The 22248-nt window shown below is 40.8% G+C and overlaps 1 protein-coding gene across 2 annotated transcripts in view; it reads right to left on the minus strand.

Moving 5' to 3' along the window:
• Positions 1–22248, minus strand: part of cd276 (CD276 molecule) — a 74508-nt gene that overhangs the window by 32898 nt on the left and 19362 nt on the right. The window contains exons 4-5 of one of the 2 annotated variants that reach the window (XM_042514325.2): positions 19544–19840; positions 6970–7917 (exon numbers count right to left, since the gene is read on the minus strand). In XM_042514325.2, the coding sequence (XP_042370259.1) occupies positions 7772–7917; positions 19544–19840 (443 nt within the window). In that variant the 3' untranslated portion in view covers positions 6970–7771. Of the gene's footprint in view, positions 1–6969; positions 7918–19543; positions 19841–22248 lie in introns of those variants that run through there. The other variant, XM_042514260.2, reaches the window with a different exon arrangement.

Genomic DNA, 22248 nt, shown 5'->3' on the forward strand with positions numbered 1-22248 from the left:
AAGTTCAGGGCTATCAAAAGACAGCAAACATAAGGAAAAAAAGTAACGCTTGCACACTTACTCAATGCCACACAAGTTTAATGATGACAAGGTTTCGATCCTTTTTGGATTTTCGTCAGGTCAAATATGTGACAAAAGTTTGATGGAAGTGGGAGAGCCTGAGACCTGGTCAAGGCGGTATACATGGAAAAATATTAGCTTGCTGCAAATGAATTGTCATCAACATACCACATAGAACTGCAGTAAATCAATGAAAAGATATATTTGAGGTTAGTTTATGCTGCAAAAGAAGCTGAAATAATATTTCCAGCACGGAAATGAACATTTTCATACTGGAATCCTTGTTAGAATCCACTGTAACTGAGATAGCATTGTATTAACTTTGTATATATTGTAGCTGAGCCAAGGTTAATATTATTGACTTTATGCTTTTTACCCCCAAGGTAAATGCTCCAAATCCATTTTTTGTCTTATATATTGTCTTTATATTAATAAAACCCACAGCATGAAGTGCTGCCAGAGCTAGAAGAAAATTAGAGACTTTGCTCCATAGCAGTCTGACAAATATTCACATCTACTTAGCGGCACTTACATTAGTTCTCCTGCACAGCACTGTGAGCAGCTGGTCATGTTATCATTAGTCATGGTGACTGATAAGAATGTGTTTGATATCATGTTTATCATGGGTTTATAAAAATATGAAGTAGTCTTAGAATGACTCTTCAAAATGTGAGTACATACAGTATTTTTTCATCCAAAACAGAGTGAAGCATTTTATATTTATTACAAATTTGGGTTAAAAAAACAAAACGTGTTTTAATTCACATCGATAACTCAAAGTTCAGACCAATAAAGCAGGACATGACAAATCATGGTCGTTTTTGAAGAATGCAAATACTGTTAATAATTTGTGACCTGAATTATAATACTGATAACTTACCATCAGAGCATTTCATACTTGAAACATCGAGCTGCAACCATATGGCTGCAACACATGGTAAGTGAGCTGAAAGAACTGTAAGCTAGTAATTGTCAAACGTGACTTTGTGCTTTAAGTCTTTCTAATCGAAGAAACGGCAAGTTTTAACTGGAAATGGAACAGGGGATGAGTATCCAATAATCAAAATGTAGATTTAGGGTGGACTATTTCTTTGAGATGGACCATTGGTGGTCATGTGTAGTGCATGGTGAGTTACCCTTTTTTTCCATTAGTAAATCATTTGTGCATTATACATATTATTTAAAACACACATACACATACAGAGATACAGTATGTGACTGGCATTAATAATTCATGCAATCAGTTTTTTTCCCCAAAAAAGGTCATAGTGTAATAGAAAAATGGGGAAAACTGAATAATTGAAGTAATCTCAATAAGTGTCTGGAAGCTTTTTGTGTATTAGTACACAACCAGACCAGCATATGACAGTCACTGATTTGTCTGGGAGGGAAGCAGGCAAAGCTAAGTCACAGGTATATTCAAAGGGATGATTTCAAGTCTTACTCAGGTATGCCAGGGGCAAGGTTAGAGTGAGTTTTCTCGTCTTTACAGTTGAAGGTAATCCTATACCCAGTAGACGGGCCAATTAACTGATTATACAGCTCAGAGCCAACTGCATGGTTGTCGTGTTAGCAAGGCAGAGGCTACATTACAGGCAGAGAGGTATGAGAATGTGTAATAGCTCTTTGCTGGAATATATAAACAATGGCCTGAGGTAGAGGTGGGCAGTATAACCAGAATAAACTTCACACCAGCGGAGATGCATACCCTGATGTGGATGTGGCTCCACCATTTGTCTGCTACAGAATGGATTTTAAATGTCACGTCAAACTGTAGCGCGAGCGGCAGCTTACTGCATGTTAACCAGTGAGCATACGCTTCCCCTTTTACACTAAAACAAACGCACATTTGCATGCTAAGAAAAGGGTGGGTGAAGAAATGGTTTCAGACAGCTCAATAGGGACAGAAGCAAATCATGAGGAAACATGTCAGCAAGTATGAGGAATCTTTGAAAATGTGCTCCAGCTCTGACACAAGAAGCACTGGCACCGGTGTAAAAAAGAAAACGCAAAATGCACTGTTGCCGGAGTCCCTGTCCTAACGATGAGACAAGTCAGCTGTGGAAGGACATGCTGAAAACACAGGATCCATGGTACATAAAACAGACTCACAAACACCCAAAAACAAATCCTGAACTAGTACTGCAGCTGTAAGACAGACACACACACACGCACACACACACACACACACACACACACACACACACGCACACACACACACACACACACACACACACACACACAGAGAAAGATATGCACAGACACAAACACACACAGCTGTGCAGTGTGATAAGCTCTTAATTTCCACCAGGTACGAAACTCCTCCAAAACTGCTGTAAGCTCTATTAATAGTTAATTGATCATAACTTTTACTTCAGGTGATAAATTGTTACTATACCAGAGTCTGTCCTGTATTTGAATTACAACCCATGAAATTATGAGGAAAATATATATACCATCAATACTCAGAATATACTGTAATATAAATTTAATGTGTTGCTGCCTAGCCCTGGTCTGGGAGAAGGATGAAAGAAGGCGACAATACTGTCTCACAACTGGTCTGCCCACCTCATCTAACACCGGCCGGGCTAGCTCTCTCTCAACATCTCCCATGTCCCTCCCAGCCCCACTGGGGCCTCAATTAAAAACTCCTCTGATGTCTAGTAACTGACAGAGACTCCATCACTTCCACACATCCCTCTCTACTGAGAGTGGCATTAAGATGTTGGAGGCAGAGTGGACTATTGATTTTCTTCTTCTTTTTTCTTGGGTTGCTCCATTTCTTCACTTGGCCATCTTTGCAATGCAGGCGGAAGTTGGATGCAATACTCAGTTTACAACATAGTGTTGTGTCTAAATTTTTAATTAGCTTTAAAGCAACAGCTGCCTGTAAGGTGCTGAGGATATGTAGGAGAGAATCGCTAGTGACAACTATCAGTACCAAAACAGACTATCTGGCTAGTTGATAATGCCAAGGAGAGAAGCTGAGAGCAGAGTGACAAGGACAAACAGCTATGAAAGGATTAAAGAGCTATTTAAAACAAAGCGTATGCATTGATCCTGCTAAACAAACCCAAACTTAATTCTTTACCTGAGCTACTACATCAGGTTTCTCCTAAAGCAGTGTTAATTATTTTTCTAGCACCATGGGGCATTGCAATAAGCTGTAAACAAAACATTGACATTATTATCTAAACAAGCTGTTACGGCAAACATGTTAGCAAATGGTTACCTATATACACATCCAGCATACAAAGAGTAATATTAGCATTCATTTGCAGTTTTGTCTCTGGCCACTCACACAGATGTAAGTCCAATACTAAGTATTTTTTTTAGCTCTATTTTGGTCTCCCCCAACTCCTGGGAGAAATATCATGCTCTTTAGCAGCTTAATGCTCCACTGCTCACCCAGCTACTCGGCTAACATCGCAAGCCTGCTATTTGGCCATTTGCCATTTTTCACAGAAAAAAAACTACAGCTGCCTGCTGCTGCCAGGAATGACATGGATGAGAGTGATGAAACTCAACCCAACTGTAAAATTGTGGCAGACAAAACCAAAATAATGAGCCGAAAGTCACTAAAATGCTCCGTCAAGCTGAGCTGAGCTGAGGATAACTGCATAGTGAAGTGAAGCCCAACACTCATCTACCGGTCACTAAGAAGATAACTTAAAAAAAAAACAAACAAAAAAAACAATCTGTCTCAGTAGCATGGCTGCAAAAACATGGTGACCACCCTCGATCTCACTGCATGAACTGATAAAAATATTCTCTGTGGTTAAACAATAAACTGATTTACAGCTAACTGTTGACATCCCTGGTTACTATGAGCAACCATTTAATATTACATCCATTCCTTTAATGCAATGTTAAAATACAAACATTGACTAGTGCAGCTTTAATCAGTGATCCTGATCCTGCTACGTTATTTTATCAAGGCATATTCACATTCTGCTAGCGGGAATTGACTTTAGGTGATAAAGTGCTCAGATAAAAAAGCATAAACAGGGCTCATTACACATAGAATACTTCAATGACACATTAGGACAAACAGTAAATAATATTCAGTTCCCATACTACTGGAGAGCAAAATACAGTACATGCAACTGCAAGCCACTAACATGGTGGATGAGCCACGACTCCATTTTGCTCATTCCAATGGCTCATTGCACCAAGAACAAACTGCAGCCTGAAACTCTCTGCAGCGAGTCTGTGAAGTGCTCACCTATTGCTGAAACAACTCCTGTGTTACATCAGTATAGTGCAAAGTGGGTGAGCAACATCGCCCAGGATATGAACTTTAACATGACACTTATTGAGCCATCCATCCAAGTGTTCATTTAAGTCAGGAAAACACCCTGTAGTTGCACTAGCTTTTGTAATCATCTTTCGAGTTTGCTTTTTGTCTCTTTAGATTGCTATGAATCTGTAATGGGGCAGCTAAACAGCATCAATACTCAGTCCATGTATCCAGAGCGCTCTAGTTCTAAAATTGCCTTATCTCTTGCAAAACTTTTTACAGCCACTGTTGATTCTGTCTGATTTAAAAGAATCAATGTTTGTTTATGAGGAAACAGAGCCATAGCTCAAATCCACAGGAGCATTTGCTGCGTACATGATAACATCTGAATACAAAATGACAGGATATAACATTAACCCTGTATCACAAGGCAATGCAAGCTCTTACCAAAACATTAAAGAACTGCCTGGACCTCTTCAAAGAGCGTAAGTTCTTAGTATGCTTCTCCCTCTGCAGTATTACTAGGAGAATATATAATGACAGATTTTTTTAAAGACATGTCTCTGTATGTCTTTGCCTAGGGCTCTCATTATAAAACAGCATTTCTCATTTTCCTCTGCTGCAGTCTTTGGTGGTTACTGGAGAGACAGATGAATATTCTCAAAGCACTCGTGCTAGGCCGAGCTCAGAGTTTGGAGCAGGTCAGCTCATTCCTGTTAGCTGTTTATCTCTCGAACAAACCTCTTCACATAATTGCACTATAATTTGATTAGTTTGAACGCAAATAAATACAAACACCATTGAAACCACACAGCTTCTGCCCTCAGGGCAATCAGAGTTCAGACATAGTTACTGAATAACACCCCTATACTTCTACATTGAATCAATGCTGTAGATGCGTACAGTATATTGTTGCCTGATGTGCCCCTCCCCAGAAATGTAACTACATGTTCTGGTGACACAGACACCATGTTTATTTTTGTAAACTGAAAAATATTTCCCTTACTTTTTTATTCACTTTTGTTACCGATAGGAAACAATAAACCCTCCATAAAAGGCCAACTTAAGCCTGTGTGATCGATCCTGGCTTCATATGAGTAGTGGAAAGTTGCTAGGCTAATTCATGCAAAGGCTAATGCTCATAACATTAGCATGCTGTATATGTGGGGAAAATGTGTCTAGTATATGCCATATGTTTTGTCTGTGAGTCTTGTTAGTTATAATTGAGATGGATTTTGTGACGTTACTTTTGTTATATGTTGCTAGCATTTTGGAGATGCAACTGCAGAGCAAAAAAGCAGGGACGCATTAAGAGACCTGGATACAGTACTGGCGGAAAGGCAACATTTATCCCTATGAAAGCTTCTCAGTAGTGCACGAAGCAAAAAACAGTTTTATTCCAACGGTATGAAAGTATCTGTATCTTCTACATCATGGGGCCTGTGGGGCATGACTACTAGAGACTTACTACAGCCAAGTGCAGCTAAACTTGCGGTTTAGAGCTCCGCTAATTTGATTTGGCACAGAATGATTTAATCTTGTGGCTCTTATAGACCTTCTAAATGTTATCGAACGTATCAAATTCTTACTTTCAAACAAGTCAATTTGCAGAGGTTTTTATGCTCAAAGGAATTCATCCATTGATTTCCAGACGTCTCTTTCCCATCGTAAGTTGGGGAAAAAGTCTTTCTGGGTCCCATGGCAACACACGACAGAACCAGACAGTGTAATTTCACTTTTGGCCACTATGTAAAATTTGCATCAAAGCCAGGCGCTGTTCCTGGGGGGCTTGTGACAAAGACATACCACTGCATGTTAATTTCCATTTCCTAGGATAGCGAAGGCGTATGACCCGCCCTACTGCCTCTGATTGCTTTTCCCTGACACTCCTACCCTGACACTCTTACTCCTCCGACCTCAACCTAACCAGCCAATAAAGGCAATTAGCACTAACCAATCAGAGGGAGAGTGGGGCAGGTCATGCCTCTGATACCCTAGGAAATGCAAATTCACCCATGCACAAGTACAAATGCTCACAACAGAATAGGACATATGCTTGGGCTACAGGATCAAATTTCTTTGGACAGATCATTACCAGCAAATTGCTTCAAACTCCTAGCATCACTCTTGTACTCAAAGACAGAATGTCAAACAGTATTAAGAGCATTTCTAAGAAAGCATGTTGGTGAGAGAAGACATCTAAAAAAAAGCATGAAGTAAGAAAAGTCTGAAACAACAAATATGGTTCACAACATAAAATGGCAATGTAGTATAACCATTTTTATTATATCTTATTTTTAAATTTACAGTCTGATCAGTACCCTTATCACATGCCAAGCTGGAAGGACTTTTGTTTCACATTGACATTTTTTGCAATAGCCTCTATTGTTAGCTTTAATAAACGGCTGCATCTGAAAGCCAGCACTAAAATCCATTGTGATATAAAATGATTAAAAAGAGACATTCCAAAGATTCTAGGCTTTTAAACCCTGAAACATCTTTCCAGTGTCCATTACAGGCTCAGCTGGATCAATACATACATCTCCTTTTAGAAAATCTAGTCATTTATTGAGCTTAAAACATAAAACAGTTTCTTCCCTCCCTTTTGATTCAGTGTGTTTGGAGTTCTTGTGAAATATTTTGTAACCCCAAATCACCACTCATACTGGTAAAAGTATCATTATTTATTACAGAAATTACATTAAAATATAACACTTATGGCACATTTACATTCTTTTTTTTATTGCAGTCATTTTACAAAAGCAAAAAGCTACTCGGAGCTGCTTTGACAGTTCCCTTAGAAGAGTCCCTAACAATGCCTCTAAGCTGTTCCAAAATCACTGTCAAGTACAGCTTCTCATGGCTTATTGCTTAAATATACTTTGTCTCCTTCCAGCACTTTTAAAATATGATATCTTGGACAGACTGAAAAAAATGACTCTGAAAATCTCTCTCTCAGTGGAATATAGCTAATCACAGTCTCACAACTTGTGTGTAACTAAATCATTTAGCCTGAGAAAATGCTCAGCCGCTGGCGGAGCAAGGAGTCAAGGACAATATGTTCATACCAGTGTCCCACAAGGGTAGCATTTCCCACGAAAAGTAATACATTACGACTAAAACAAGACTAACTAATGCACAAATAAGGGTGTTTATTCTCTCATTATCTATAAGATATCTACACTGTGGGCTTAGAGCAATGTTGGTACATCCTGATAAAATGTTAGGAAGAGTGCAAACAAAAGATTAAACCTGACATTGTTCAACATTTAAGCATTTTATGATGTTCAATATGTCAACAAATAAATAATAAAGACGGATAGCCTTGAATAGATAAATACAAAAAATAGGCATAAAGAAAGAGAGAGAGAGAGGCGAGAAATAGTGACACTGATTTGAAAATAAGATACTTTTCTGTGTTTTTGAAAGTTTACATGCCAGGAAACAATTTACAAGGCTGCGGGCTACTGTTCAGTTGTCCTTGAGCGAGGCATTAACCCCTAAAACTCTCCTGTGGCACTGCTCAGCGACTGGCAGAACGAGTTTGTGGTTGCTCCCAGGTGTGAGTATGATCCAGGCCACCGTTATAAACAGCATGCATGCTCGGCAAGTATTTTCTGGGTAAATAAAAACAAAAATGACTCTTTCACTTGGGGCATGACTTTGAGACAATTTTCTTCAACTGAGCAGTTGATAAATGGAAAACCAAAGTCACAAGTTTTCAGACAAGGCTGCAGTTTAAACAGGCTGCTTTCATTGGTGCAGCATTTGATTATAATTAAAGGTAAACCAACAAACTGTTATAACGAGATTTCCACCTTACAGAATATTTCCAATTCCATCGTCCAAACTACTTCAAAACACTGTTAAGAAAGGCACATTTGCTATATGTGATGGCTGATGTATCCAACACACCCAGCTTAAAAGCACACATACAGAATGGGTGATTATTACTTCTACCAGCAATTAGTTCCTGACACTCTGTATTGTTCTTTTTTTAGTTACACAATAGACCTCTATAGCCCCCGCTGAGCTGAAATGACAAGAAGACCTTGAAGCAACTGTAAAAAGGAGTTTGCCCTTTTTTTCTCCCTTTTTATCATATTCTTGACACCATTATGATGCACATTCCTGCCGTCTTTGAAGCTGTCTGCCCCTTGCTTTAAAAGGTTTGATAAACAACAAGAAAATACCGGGAGAAACATTATTTAAGACATTCTTGTAAATCAATGGCAGATTTACAATGTACAGGATTACAACTTGAATCCTATTTTACTCTGTAACCTTGACAGCTTCTTTTTCCTGCTTTGGAGTACCGGCACTAATTCTTCTTGTGGTACACAATACAAAACAGGACACGCTTACTTTCATCTCTGGATGGAAGTCATCACTCTGCTGAAGCAGCACATATTTCAGAACTATAACCAGTTACATCATCGCGCCCACAATGTCATCACTTAATGTCACGTGGCTTTACCAAGAGATGCAGTGAAATATTGAAATCCGAGAACATCAGTCTGTCTGCCTCCTGTGTCATTTAGCAGATGTACAACCTGCAACAACACATTCAATATGTGGGATGCCAACCAAGATACATCACTGAAAATTAGACATCCCTCTTCAGCGTACAGAGGAAATAGTCATAAAAAAATGTCACGTACACATGTGTCTCATTTACTGAATTTTTTGTTCTCTTGTTGTTGTTTTTTATAAGCTAAGAGTCAGATGAGAAGATCAATACAGCTCTCACATCTGCCTGGTAAAAATAAAGCCACAGTCACAGACCAATTAGTTTGGCTAAGCTTAGCACAAAGACTGGAAACAAAGAGAAAAAAGCAAGTCTGTCCAACAGCACCTCTAAAGCTCACTGATTATGAAGATATATTTTGTTCTGGTAAGCAAATTTAGTTATTTAAAGTTATTAAAGGGGAACTATGCCCATTTTCAAAATGTACATATGTTATTTCAATGGTCTATGACAGTCGGAAAAATATTAGTAATCAGTGACAACTCTACCCGTAAACAAAAGGCGAGAGTCCTAAAACTCAAATTTTTGATGTCATAGAGTATGACGTCTGGAGCTGCTCTATGGACGTAGAATATTTTGGGAAAGTTTTTCTAGATGACACTAAGAGCACCCAAGGAAATATTCTGAGTATGAAGGTACATTTTCTGTTTCACGAATGAGAACACTAAAAAAGAATAAAGCTAATTTGGGTATAAAAAAAGAGATGAAACTTTTTGCGGGTCCACAAAATCTGGCCCACACTCATCGTCTATGGAGCAGCTCCAGACTATACCCTATGACATCACAAGTTTCAGATTTACCTCTCTGGTTTCTGGCTTTGAGTGGGAGTAGCTCATGTTTGCAAACGAACATAGAGCTTTCCATGGCCATGGAAATAACATAGTGGAATTCTTGATTTTGGTGGTCTTCACCTTAATGTTACCTCCATAGTGAATGCACAGTGAGAGTGTAACCTATCTTCTCATTTAGGTCTCCACCACACAGCGAATAAGCGCATTTCCCAAAATGTGAAAATACTCCTTTAAATCAGATTTAATGTATCAGCAAACCTGGCTGTTCATTTTGGTTCAATTTCTACTCCCTTTTCACACATCAGCCTTCGGCTTGGTTGAACTAAATTTCTTGGTTCCGCAACACAGCCATAGTACTCTGAGACACTCTAAGCAGTGTAACCCTGTTTGGTTTGCTTAACCCCTCTAACAACCACATCAGGAAAACGACCCAACATTACAAATGACATCACTCTTCATCTGGTAGAGTAAGTGGCTGAAAGCATCGAGACAGATACATTATAGATATGACAGAGTCTTGCGGTGTGGGTCACTGAGCTGTCTCTGCCGCTGACAGAGAGTTGCACTTACTGCAGCAACACACACGGAGGAGGGCAAGTGATGAAATTAAACACAGTTGACAATATTAATAAGGTAAGAAGAGCGAGTTTGTTTCCTCGTGGACAGTTTGTCTGTAATGAGCTGCAAGTTGTCAGGCTCTGGGGAGACAGGCGTGGCTACAGAGTCCAAGCCAGCGGGAAGATATTAATGCAACCTGAAGGGGATGTGAGTCATCGCGAGCTGCTGTCCATTCAAACTGGTATCATAAGGAGCACGACCGCAGCATGGCTTAATCACAGTCATTACTTTGATATTTGACACTGGGATTGAAATAAAGGGCTCTGTAATAGGTGTGTTTCTTATCTCGCAGTGAGTCAGTGGCTGCTTACGTATTTTCAAGTCAAGCTGTCAGTACTCGGGGAGATGAGCGAGTCGAGCACCATACGCCTGCTCAAAACTCCTCTCCTCTGGGACACAGCCACACTCAGTCCGTTCTTAACTTCCATTTCACACTTGGTAATCAATTACTGGTCTCTAGAGCTATCGAAGAAAAGAGCTACCTATCCTGAGAATAAGCTAAATCTCTCAACGCCTCCTAATTGAAAACACATTATATCGCTAGACAATGCTCTTTGTGTGTAGCCAGCCACTAATTTGGACTGTTTGCATGCACAGAACAAAGCAATTTACTGAGGTTGCAAACATCCTTTTGCAGGACAATAATTCATGGTGTTATCGGGTGCAGAGTTTAAACATCAAATAAACGGGCTGAATAACTAAATAAGCAAACTTTGAAGGTGTGCCCAGCCGTTTGTTCGTGGCTATTCTCCCAGTGACTCTGAAAAGCTGAAACTAATATGATTTCATATCGTGAAGCCAAGACTGATGCCAGACCTCCCGAAACCAATCCCTCTTACAGGATTTAGCAGGAGCTGTGTGAAATGTACACTGCAGGGCCCCACCGGTCCCAATGATAGTCCTTGCTGTGAGTCCAAATCAAAATGAACCCGATCAATAACAAAAGAGGGCTTTTGTGTGTTTACTGCCATCATAAATACAGTGTCCTGAAAAGGAAAGCGAGGGAGGACAGAGAGAGACAGGTTTCCACTGGGCCGGGGACGGACATAAAGATGTCATGGTGCTGTTTGTGAGAGAGCAGCAGTGAGGAAGATCACACTGCCATGACATGATGGTCTTTGCAAAGATAGAGCCTGTTTTTGAACACATGCATGCTTACATGCAGAAGACAGGAATGTAGATGAGGTGTATGCATGTAACAGACCCAAAAAACACCACTTCTGGTATGTATACATTAGGGATGCACCTATTCTTTTGTATTGTTTTAATATTATTGTTTTTGTTGTTGTTTATTCACCCTTTTGTGCAAGGGAGACAAAGAAATCCACACTATAAAAAATAACCACACTATTTAAAAGCCATTCACTCCTTTCTTACACTACCTTTAAAAAGAGCACAAAATTAAATCACATAAACTTATTCAACAATCTTTAGTGTAACCTTTCACATGAAAAAACATTGTTTTTTTAAACTGCTTCAAAAGCCTTTTTACTATGTGTGATATTATAATTCCCTATCTAATACTATACTTTATACTGCTATGAAAAAATCAATAAAGTTCTCCTTAAAATAACTGTATTTAGTTTCTCGCCAAAAATAACATTTTACAAGTTTACATTTGGACACATCATGAGAAGGGTATAATTTACCTTCGCCCAATACTCATTTTTACAGAGTAGAGCTTGAATGCATCATAGTGTAACTCAATGCAGCCTCTGTGAGCACTTAGTTGCGGCTACTGGCTGCTAACAGCTAACACTTTTACTAGCTCCACTCCTGCCGATTTCAACACAAAGTCTTTGTTCACAATATAACACTATCAGAGAAACACTGGGGTGCATCCTCTGATGCCATGACAGGGAGTTTACCACATCCTTTGGTCCTATTTCTGTTCGTCCCAATCACATTTCCTATTGTCCCTGGGAAGACGGGACGACAGCTGCTGCTAGCTATCTCTTTACACAACAGTGGCATCACAGGGCCCGTTTGCCAAACAGTCATTGTTTTCTTCTTGTACCCTGCTCATTAATTTAAGTTTGTGGCTGTGAGTCTCGAGCCCTGTGATAAAGCGTGTGCAAAACTGATGTGAAACAACATAACAACATCAGCCACTGCCATTAGTGAATGTGAAGTTATGGACCAATGGCAGTCAATAAGGCAAATATCGACACATAGGGATGTTCAGTCAATAAATTGTTGCATACTTGGTATTCATGCACATGCTTATATCTCAACACACACAGATAAACTTTTAACTTTTTGTGAAGAGAAGAACAAATGCCAAACAAAAAGATTAAAATATCATCCTCTAGGAAGAAATTCTATTGCACTGTGGCTTTTAATCGTGCCAAAGAAAAGCATTTTTACACCCAACCAGAGCAAAAAAACTTTAATGCTCAAAAGTCAAGATGGCAGAGAGGGAACTAGAATAAAGGGAAAATAAATCCCAGCACAAAAGAGAGGGGCTCATTTTATCTCTCTGATTGTGCTGTTCTAAAAGAGCAGCGCTCACACCAGAAAGTGCCCACAACTGAATCCACCCCAACAATCCCTCAGAGTTGCTAGCAGTAAGACTGGGAGCATGACAAATAACATTGCCCGGGCCATAATACAGGGATAAAAATTTCCCATACTGAAGGCCCAAAAGAGAACGCTCAAACGTCTTAGAGCACTGACAGCGGCAAGTGGCCCGAGTTAATAATCCTGATAGGAATTAATGTGCTTACAATGGTGCCATAGCTGCCTACCTGAATTTATTTTAGATTGCCTACATTACTTCATCTGTCTATTCAGTTGTTTTCTCTGGCTGGCTTCCTGATAAGACAGAGCACACATTCAGCAAGAGAAAGAGGGCCTGTTTGTGCACTGGACACTAATTAATACAGTGCTCCGTCGGGAAAGTTGCCTGCTTGCTGCTCTACTGACAACAGATTCATTTATACTGCTGTTTTCTGCTTCTCCGAAGGCTCTGTTAATTGCATTTAAATTAGACCTTGTTCAGTAGAGTACAAGTACCAGTACAGTGGTTTGTTAAAGAAGCTGAGAGCAAAAACATGATATTGGGCAACATATTACCCAGAAGTTTATTGACGGAGCTTTTGATAGAAGGTCCGACCAGAGAAGAGCGCAAACATGCTTGTAAAAATATTTCATGAATAACTGCAATTACTGCAATTTCACCCCAACAGTTAACTCTAATGAGAGAACCTTTGAACCAGTAGATCACTGCATCTTTCTGTTTGGCCCTTTGGCAATGCTAGCACAGCAATGCTTTTACTCCCAATTTAAAACACAACAGTGTTTCAAACTGCTGCACAATATTTTCAGAGATTCTGAGGAAAATAAAACTGTATATGACAATATTCAGAGAAAACACTCATTGAGGAAATTTGAAGAAAAATCTGATGAATTAGCGCTTTATGGTTAAAGTAAGCATGGCAGGTAGATATTTAGGTATATTTAATGTGGTGTCTGTGCAAGCTGAAGAAAGAGAAGAAGAAGAAGAAGAAGAAGAAGAAACAAAAACACCGCTAAGTGTAATGAACAGCTGAATGCTCTTATTCAGACCACCTCCCATTACTGCCAGTGTTTGATTCCATTGTCACAGCAAAGGTCAATGTTTATATAGTAATTAAAGATGTTTTTTAACCTTGATTTACCCAGCGAAGGTTGCTTTATCATGCACGTGCTTCACAATAACTCAGTAACAAACAGTCTCCTTGGGAAAATGTGCTCAACAAAAAAACAGTGTTGTACCTGGAGGAGAATAAGTCACTTTAGAAAAGACTCTCTGGAGGGAACTGGAAGGATGTGACAGAAAACTGAGGAAATGTTAGAATGTGGTTTTGAAGAGATGGGGGGAAAACACAGAGTAACTCTCAGTAATCATGTGTATTCCATAGCACTGTGGTGGTTTGTGTGTTCCGGAACAGTCACAGGAGTAATAATCCAATGCATGCAGCCCTACGAAGAGTACACAGTATGCAGGTTGATGAACGTAATGTGGAACTAAAGTTTACAAGAGTGATCCTGTCCAGAAACTTTTAGTGGTACGCTGTTATCAACATGTGCTGAGGTTAGCACAAGGAGGGGATTGGCGTGTGAGTCAGTCACACTGCAGCAAGCGCAAATGAAACACCAAAGATGGAAGACCCAGAGAGTTCCTGAGCAGCTCCAAAGCAACAAAGAGACAACTGTGTATAAGATGCGGACGGTGTGTCGGCACTGGGATGTGATTGGAAACACATCGAACATGCTAACTCTCATTCGAAAGCGTCACATGTGTGGATCACTGGAATCATAAAATGTTTGAGTACTTTTAATGTTTAAATTTAGCAAAGATGGACTTAATGAAAACACTCGCGCTGTACCCAAAACTCCGAATGATGCAATTCCGATTGCAATTGGTTGCTCAATTCGAATATTAAGACTATTCGTCCCATTATCTTCATATGGAGGGGTCAGAGTTTGAACAGAGTTCAGAGCGACAATCAGAGTTACAGAGACACTTTCTTGTATTTATTTATATAATAATTTAATTGTATGTGAGGCTTTGGCAATATTGTTTTGCAAACATTCATGCCAATAAAGCACATTGAATTGATATTGAATTGAAATTGAATTGAATTTAATTGAATTGACATCAACTTTATGTATGAAAGAAGCCAAGTTAGCCCTCTAAGCTTATATAAAATCAGATCGGAAATGTGCAACAACACTTTTTCCCAATACGACATATCAAACAAAAGCCAGAGACTGTATTGTATTAATTTCCTGTGAGCTGTAAATTCACCACTTCTAAGCAGTAGGAAGAATAAAACATTATCTCTGACCAGGCAAAGCCTCTCTTGAAATGGCAGATTCCTCTGTCTAATTCTGACTCTCCCTGGGTCTGGGTCTGCAGCTACCTGTAAGAGAGAGCAGATGGGCTCACTCACTCTGTAGCTACTTCTGAAGAAAACGAACAGGAAAACCAACTGCTAAAGTCTCGGTTGACTGAGGGGTCTCCGAATGATGATTCAAATCTTTTAATTTCAGGGTGCAGCTCTACATTCCTCCTAATGCACGCATTTTATTTTTAAATGTTTCTATGCATTTGTATTTTTAATTTCATCAAATAAAGCTTTTCAGTTTTATTACCTTTAATGACCTGTTCCTTTTTTAGGGAAGTGTTTTTCCAGCAGTATTTCCTCTATAATTGTTCAGATTATGTTATTTAAATGGAAAAAATATTGCCAAATATCCATTCCTTTGAAAAACAATGCTATGTTTGCGGTAGGCAGTGTGAGAGTTTTTGCTTTCTGTCTTAAAGGGCTAACATTTGGGCAACAAAATATAGAAAAACTTACTGAAAGGACTATAAACCAAAGCAAATTCAAATGTGTGAGGAAACCAAGGGATGGATGGAAACCCACACTAACATGGGGAAAGCAAGCCAACGGCACACAGACGGGACTGGGACTGGGACTGGGAAGGAAATCTGGGATCCTCTTTCTGTGAAGCAACAGTGCTAACCGCTGAGCCACTGTGTTGCCAAGTAAAAGCCAGAGAATGCCAGCTAGATAGTAAAATTCAGCAAAAAGCCTTCCACACCATGTGGGGCGATCTCCCTCCCCTTCAGCGAGTCCATCTCCTGCCTGTCAGGCCGTAGTGCCACAACTCTGAGCTCAGCAAACGTTTTCGTCTCCATCTTGCTTTCTGTCATCCACTTCTCACCCCTCCTAACCCTGTCTCCCTAGCTCCCTCTCTCTATCTCCCTGCCTCATCTCTCTGTCTCCTTCCTTTCCCCACTCTATATATCTCCATCCGCACACTGTTCACTGTAAATGCTGTGCCAGCAGAGTGATGCCGGGGAAATGGCGCCATCCTCATTGAGAGAGCAAGCAGACGGAGTGGGGGTGGTGCTGGAGGGGGTGTTCAGTGACAGGCCCTGAAACCCAGCCATCAGACAACACACTGCAGCAATCACACAGCTCCAGTAGATGGGATACACAGCTAAAGCTCCACATTCAGAAAAGGATCAGTAAAAGAATGATAGGATATAGACTGTTGATCCCCCAAAACTCCCAAAACATTATTCTTTTTTTTCTGAGGAGAACAAAGTGGTCAGAACAGGCTGGGAGTGTGAGACAGTGCGAGCCATAAAGACAGGTGGAGGAGGAGGGGGGGTTGGTACAAAAGCATGCTGGCAGGGCAAGCAGACAGGCCACGGTTCATTTGAGGACTGAAGCTGCTCCTTTCCATCATTCGACTGTTCATTAATACCAGCTGTTCCTATGGGCCTCCCCGCAACTAAGCCTTGCTGCACTCTGCAAAATCTATCAATATCCAAGCAACACAAAAACACTGTCTGTTCCAGAGCCCCGCTTAAAGGCTGACCAGCACTCCACAGGGCGTGTTTACAAAAATAACTGTGATGCCTGATGCTAGCATGCATGGGGTGTGTGCATATGTTATCAACAGTCTGGATGCTTCTGATGAGGTAGTTGAATTGGTGGTGACTATAAAAGAGGTTAAAATAACATGGATGGCTTAACACAGACTCTCAAAGAGTAGCTCATGCCAGGCCACATCGTGATCTGCTCAGTGTGGGTAAAGGTTTCATTATCTCAAAATTTACCTTGTCAAACTCCTGTTCTGCCTGGGGAAGACTTGTATTACTGTTGCATTTTTTCAATCAGAGATTGGGAAGAGTGTGAAATTTTAACATGCTTACCCCCCCCCCCAGTCCATTTTGCATTTTAGAAAGATTTCACTCGTTCCTGTTATAAAACTCTCCACTTCCTGAGTGTGCTGTTTGTAAATGCATACAGCCAGCATGTTCCCTATATCAACTCAAGCTCGGCATACTCCACACTCTGCTACTCCAGCAGAAGAGTTCTGCTGGGTCAAAATTAATTACAGAAGCTGTTAAGCACACACCAGCTGTTGTAAACAAATGCAAATACATTTTCATTTCAAACAAGCCCCCTTGTATCTCCGCGCACAAAATACTGTAAATCTGCTGTGTGTTTACTGACAACTTGGGCCATCCACAAGCTGTGCTGATGCTTCTACAGAGGAATTGCTCTTCTTCATGTACACCCAACTGCTGAAAATCGTGCTCTCCACTTTTTGAAGGGTTTTCCCCAGTTTATTTGTGGATTTGCTCTTTTGCCATCCCTCTTTCAATCTTTGCTTCATCACACTTCAATAACTCCATTGCTTTTTAGCCGGACCTCTCTTATTCAGTCCATTTTGCTCTCAGGCACTTTCTTTGACTGGATCTGTTCAGACTGGTTCTTTTATTATCTTAAGTAAGTGGAACAGCAGGACCATGACACTCTAATTAAAAGAAATGACAATCAAAGTCCATAGAAACTGCTCTAACGTTGAATTTGATCCTTGCACTATTACAGCTGGGCGGCACGGCAATGAAGTGGTTAGCACTGTCGCCTCACAGCAAGAGGGTCCCTCATTCAAACCCAGGTTGGGGCACGGTTTGGACCTTGGGTTCTCCCTGTGTTTTCTTGGGTTTTCTCTGTGTTCTCCGGCTTCCTCCCACATTCCAAAGACATGCAGGTCAGGTTATTTAGGGACGATAAATTGCCTGTAGGTGTGAATGTGAGTGTGAATGGTTGTCTGTCTATATGTGTCAGCCCTGCGATAGTCTGGCAACCTGTCCAGGGTGTACCCTGCCTCTCGCCAAATGACAGCTGGGACAGGCTCCACAGAGTTAAGAATTGGTCTGAGAAACACATTCTGATAATCCATCTCTGATTCATTCTAATTTTAGTCTTTAATAAAAAAAAAGAATTTATTTACTTTTTTATTTGTATTTTAAGAAATTATATGACATAGTAACACTGGAGTTAATAATCACAAAAGAAAAGAAAAAAATGGGACGTTAAAAACTACAGAAAGCTAAAAAAAACATCCAAACATATGTTATGTAAAAAATCAACCTCTTCTTTTTACTTACTACTGAGCAATGCACTTAATGAAAATGTTGTCTCCCTGCACTGAGTTTCCAGGTAGTCCAGTTTGGTAAACATCCTCTCCTTTTCATGCTTTGAATTTACTAAAGTTTTCAAATGATTTTTTCTTTGTTTCAATCTCCTTGTATCCAGTTCTCATCTCTTGGAACTTATCTTGGGTGAAAAAACTGACATCAAAGGTAATAAAACGATCATATCTCTTTCAAGCAGACCTGGAGAAAGGTCAAAGAGTAATAGCAGCCACAGACTATTTTACCGCTGTTACCTTACAGTCATATCTCATTCTCACCATGTGTTTAATACCTTTCCACTCCCCCAATGGTCCCTCTGACTGGTTATCTGTGCTGTTTTGAAAGAGGCCAACCAAACTGTTAGAAAGGCCACCCTCCCTCAGCCGTACAGCAAGCCTGCCCTGCCAATCGGCCATCCTGTTTCCAGACAGCACAGTCATTTCCCAGCCCAGTGGAGCAGCACTCTCTGACCTCTGCCTCGACCTCCGCCTCAACAGCCCAAGCTCCAGCACCAGCTCCAGCCCAGAGAGCAGGCTCAGGCCACCTCTACTTATTTATGAGCCATTTCACACAGTGCTGCTCCCATTAGAGACCCAGCCTTGGCCCACCTTACACGGCACTCTCCTTGCACTTAACACATAGAGTACACCGGCAGGGCCAGGGGGACATGGGCAGTGGGTGGTGATGGTGGGTGGGTTGAGGAGACCATTAGACCCATCACATAGGTAGTGTCACATAATCTGCTCAAGATGACATCAAACACTAAGAGAGAAGCAATAATCTACTTTCTAGTTAGCAAACAGTTTCTGCAGACAGCTGTGAGGAGACCAATCACCTCCTCCAGCACAATCTCTTATTACTGTATTGCCTTTTGAAATATGTGATGAATAGCTATTTGATTATCCTCAAGGAAACAATCACCCGCTGATCTAATTTAACGATGCACAAGAACTGATGGGTTATGCTTATTGAACCATAATTGGACATTTCATTATTCCCCCTTTATTTTGTCGGAGCTGAACTGTTACCCTTAGCAGGAAACAGAGAGGCTCGGAAAGACAAGAAAAAAAAAAGTTGAAAAAGTCTCTGCAGCGTAAAATTTGACTGATGGATTGATTCACAAAAGCATACCAGACTTTAATAAGAAACTCTGCTTATGCATGACTGAAAACAAGATTAGTCTGAGCTGGTAACATTCAAACCCTGCAGGAAACCTGTGAATATTAACTTGTTTGCTTTGCACCAGAATGGAGGTGACAGCGTTGACTGAAATACTGAGAAAGTTATTTATAGAGAAAGAAATGAAGACCCACACCCACCTGTGATCGTGACAAAGGCGTAGCCCTCGTCGCCCAGAAGTGGATTGATCAGTCTGCAGCTGTAGGTGCTATTGGGCTCCAGCAAGACAGTCAGCACACTGGTCATAGTGAACAACCCTTCCTCATTGGCCACCAATGATGTGGTGATATTGTCTGTCAGGTTGCGCCCGCTGCCATCCTGCCATATCACGCTAGCTTCAGGATAACCGTCATAGGCCACACAATGCAGGGCCACCTCATCACCTGGTCGCAAGTTGGACTCAGGCTCCAAAGTCACCACAGGCTTGGAGTAGGGGGCTGAAAAAAACAAGAGTATACAGAAAAAGGAGGAAGGGAGGGGTTGGAGGGGGGAGAAAAAGAGGTGTGAAGGTGGGTGAGGATGGAGAGGGGATAAGAGCGCAACAGACACATACTGAATTTAGTTAGATTCTCTGCAGTGAGAGTCACCCTGGGAACTGTTTGACATGATTCCCATTAAATTCTTAATTATATTTAGGGAGCTTAGCATAAGACAGTGCTTAAGATCCCATAGACACAGGCAGCATCTGTGGCACATCCTGATGTTGCATCCCTGCACTCTTAACGCAGCTCTCTCTAGAGACCCAAAGCACTGAGCCCCTCCCAAAAAGGGAATACGGTGCAAGCTGGGAGGCGTAGGTGGGAAGGCCGAGGAGAAAACTGGCAGGCTCAGAAATTTGGGATGGTGAAGAACGAAGGGGGTGGAAGTGAGGGGTGAATCGTCCGCCTCGGCTGAAATCACGCTTCTCCAATCCCTTGAGCTAAAACATGAGTAAAGAGGTGGCGGAGAAATAGGCTGCTGTATTCCCAGAACCAATCATTGCACAGCAAACAATGGGGTGGAGCTGAGGGCGAGATGAAATAAGTTTGCCTGAGCTGCTTTTTGAAAAGTGGACTCTCAACACAAAGACAGATTTAGCGTGGTACACACTAACTTCCCCAGCTGTCCGTTTGAGTGACAGGCAGATTTCCATCGAGGGCTCTTTTCATTTTCTTCCAGCACGGCTTGAAGGAAGTCTGCAATGCTAACTGTAAATGTTGGCTAAAAATAGAACATCTATAAATCTAATGCATAAAATGGAACCTATTTGTCACTGTTTGAGACATTGTTTTCCCTCTCCCCAGCCAGGAGAGAAAAAAAAATGTTATTCATTAACAATGCCTAATACACATTCATCCTTGGAGAATACAGGAACAATCCACAACAGATATAGAAATGGGAGAAGGAAGGAAAGGCACACAGTATCATTATAAATAAATAAAAGGCTCTCAGCTGTGAAGGCGGACGATGTAGTCACACAGCAGAGAAAATGTTGGCGATGGCTGATTGACCGTAACAACAGCTAATAATCAAAGTCAGCAGATATTGACCATGACAGACCGCAATCAGCGCTTATTGACCAAAAACACTGCTCAGCAGCCCTGAGGAAACTGTTTATCACCTGCTTACACCGAGTGAGAGGAAATTATCATATATCACCTTCTCCATAGGTAACTGTAGAATACGTTTTATTGCATACTATTAGTGTATATGTGTGTGTAAGTGCTGAGGTCAAATCACTTTCAAAACGATCAATTTTAAGTGGAAAGTGAAGCTATGATGCGACCATTAACCAACGGTAGAGCATTTATCCCATACATAGTCGATGTATTGAACAAAATGAGTCCTTAAAACAGTTCTTGGGTCCATTATAATTATCTATCTACAGCCGACATCACCAACTTGGGGTGTAGAGTTTTAAAGGTACAGGCATTTACCAAGCAGTAGAAGCCCGACAAAATTAGCTATTAGGCGCCATCATAGGAAACGTAGTGGCATTTTCATTAAGTGATTTTTATTTTCCCTACCACTGACTAAAGGCCCTGACAAAGCCAACAATTGGCCCGTCGGCTAACGTTGTGCATCCGTCGCCCTAGTCTTTGCTGTGTGTCCTGCACCAGTTACCCTTGTTTGCTATTTTTCAGCCAATTCAACGTTTTGTAATCATTCGGATTCAACATTTCAAATCATTGGAGACGGCAGAGCCCATCGATGAATGAAATCACTCTGTCAGTTGGGCTCTGTGCACGCGAGGAGAAATGGAAGTGAGGAAAGTAAACAGACAGCTAAATTCAGGAGGCACTGAGATTAGAAAAAAACTTGTCATTTAAGAGACTGTTTTTTCTTTAGCAATCAAGATCTTTAGCAGAAACACTTCTTGATGATTTGTGTTGTTCACTGGTGCACAGTAAATGTGTTCTGCTCTTTTCAACATTTGATCGAGTTGTTATTGTGCTAACTGGCTAACTCATATCATGACAGTCTTACAGTTTCCCTCTCTTCATGACGATTACTGAGGAATGCCATCTACTGGTATGGAGAGTTATTTCCTCTCACGCAGTGGCAGACCACGAGTGCTGGCTGGCTGTCGTTGGCCGCAATGACTACATGTTCATGTGCAACTTTTTGGCCAAGAAACAGGTGACGTGTGGCGATGCAACTGTCTGCTTTTGTTGCTGCTAGTTCCTCAATGTCTGTTTGCTGTGCCTGACCCTTTAAAATAAAGATATCTGGCTTTAAATGTTTAAGACATCTTTCAATTAGTTTTCTTTTCCCCCCATTTCATCATATATCTATAAAACATTAGCTTTTTTTTTGAAAAATGTAAAGAAGATATCTCATTGAGTGGACATTGTGAGCCTAAGGA

The sequence above is a fragment of the Plectropomus leopardus genome, chromosome 1, assembly GCF_026936395.1.
Source record: "Plectropomus leopardus strain MGB_pleo_1.0 chromosome 1, ASM2693639v1, whole genome shotgun sequence".
NCBI classification, from domain to species: Eukaryota; Metazoa; Chordata; class Actinopteri; order Perciformes; family Serranidae; genus Plectropomus; species Plectropomus leopardus.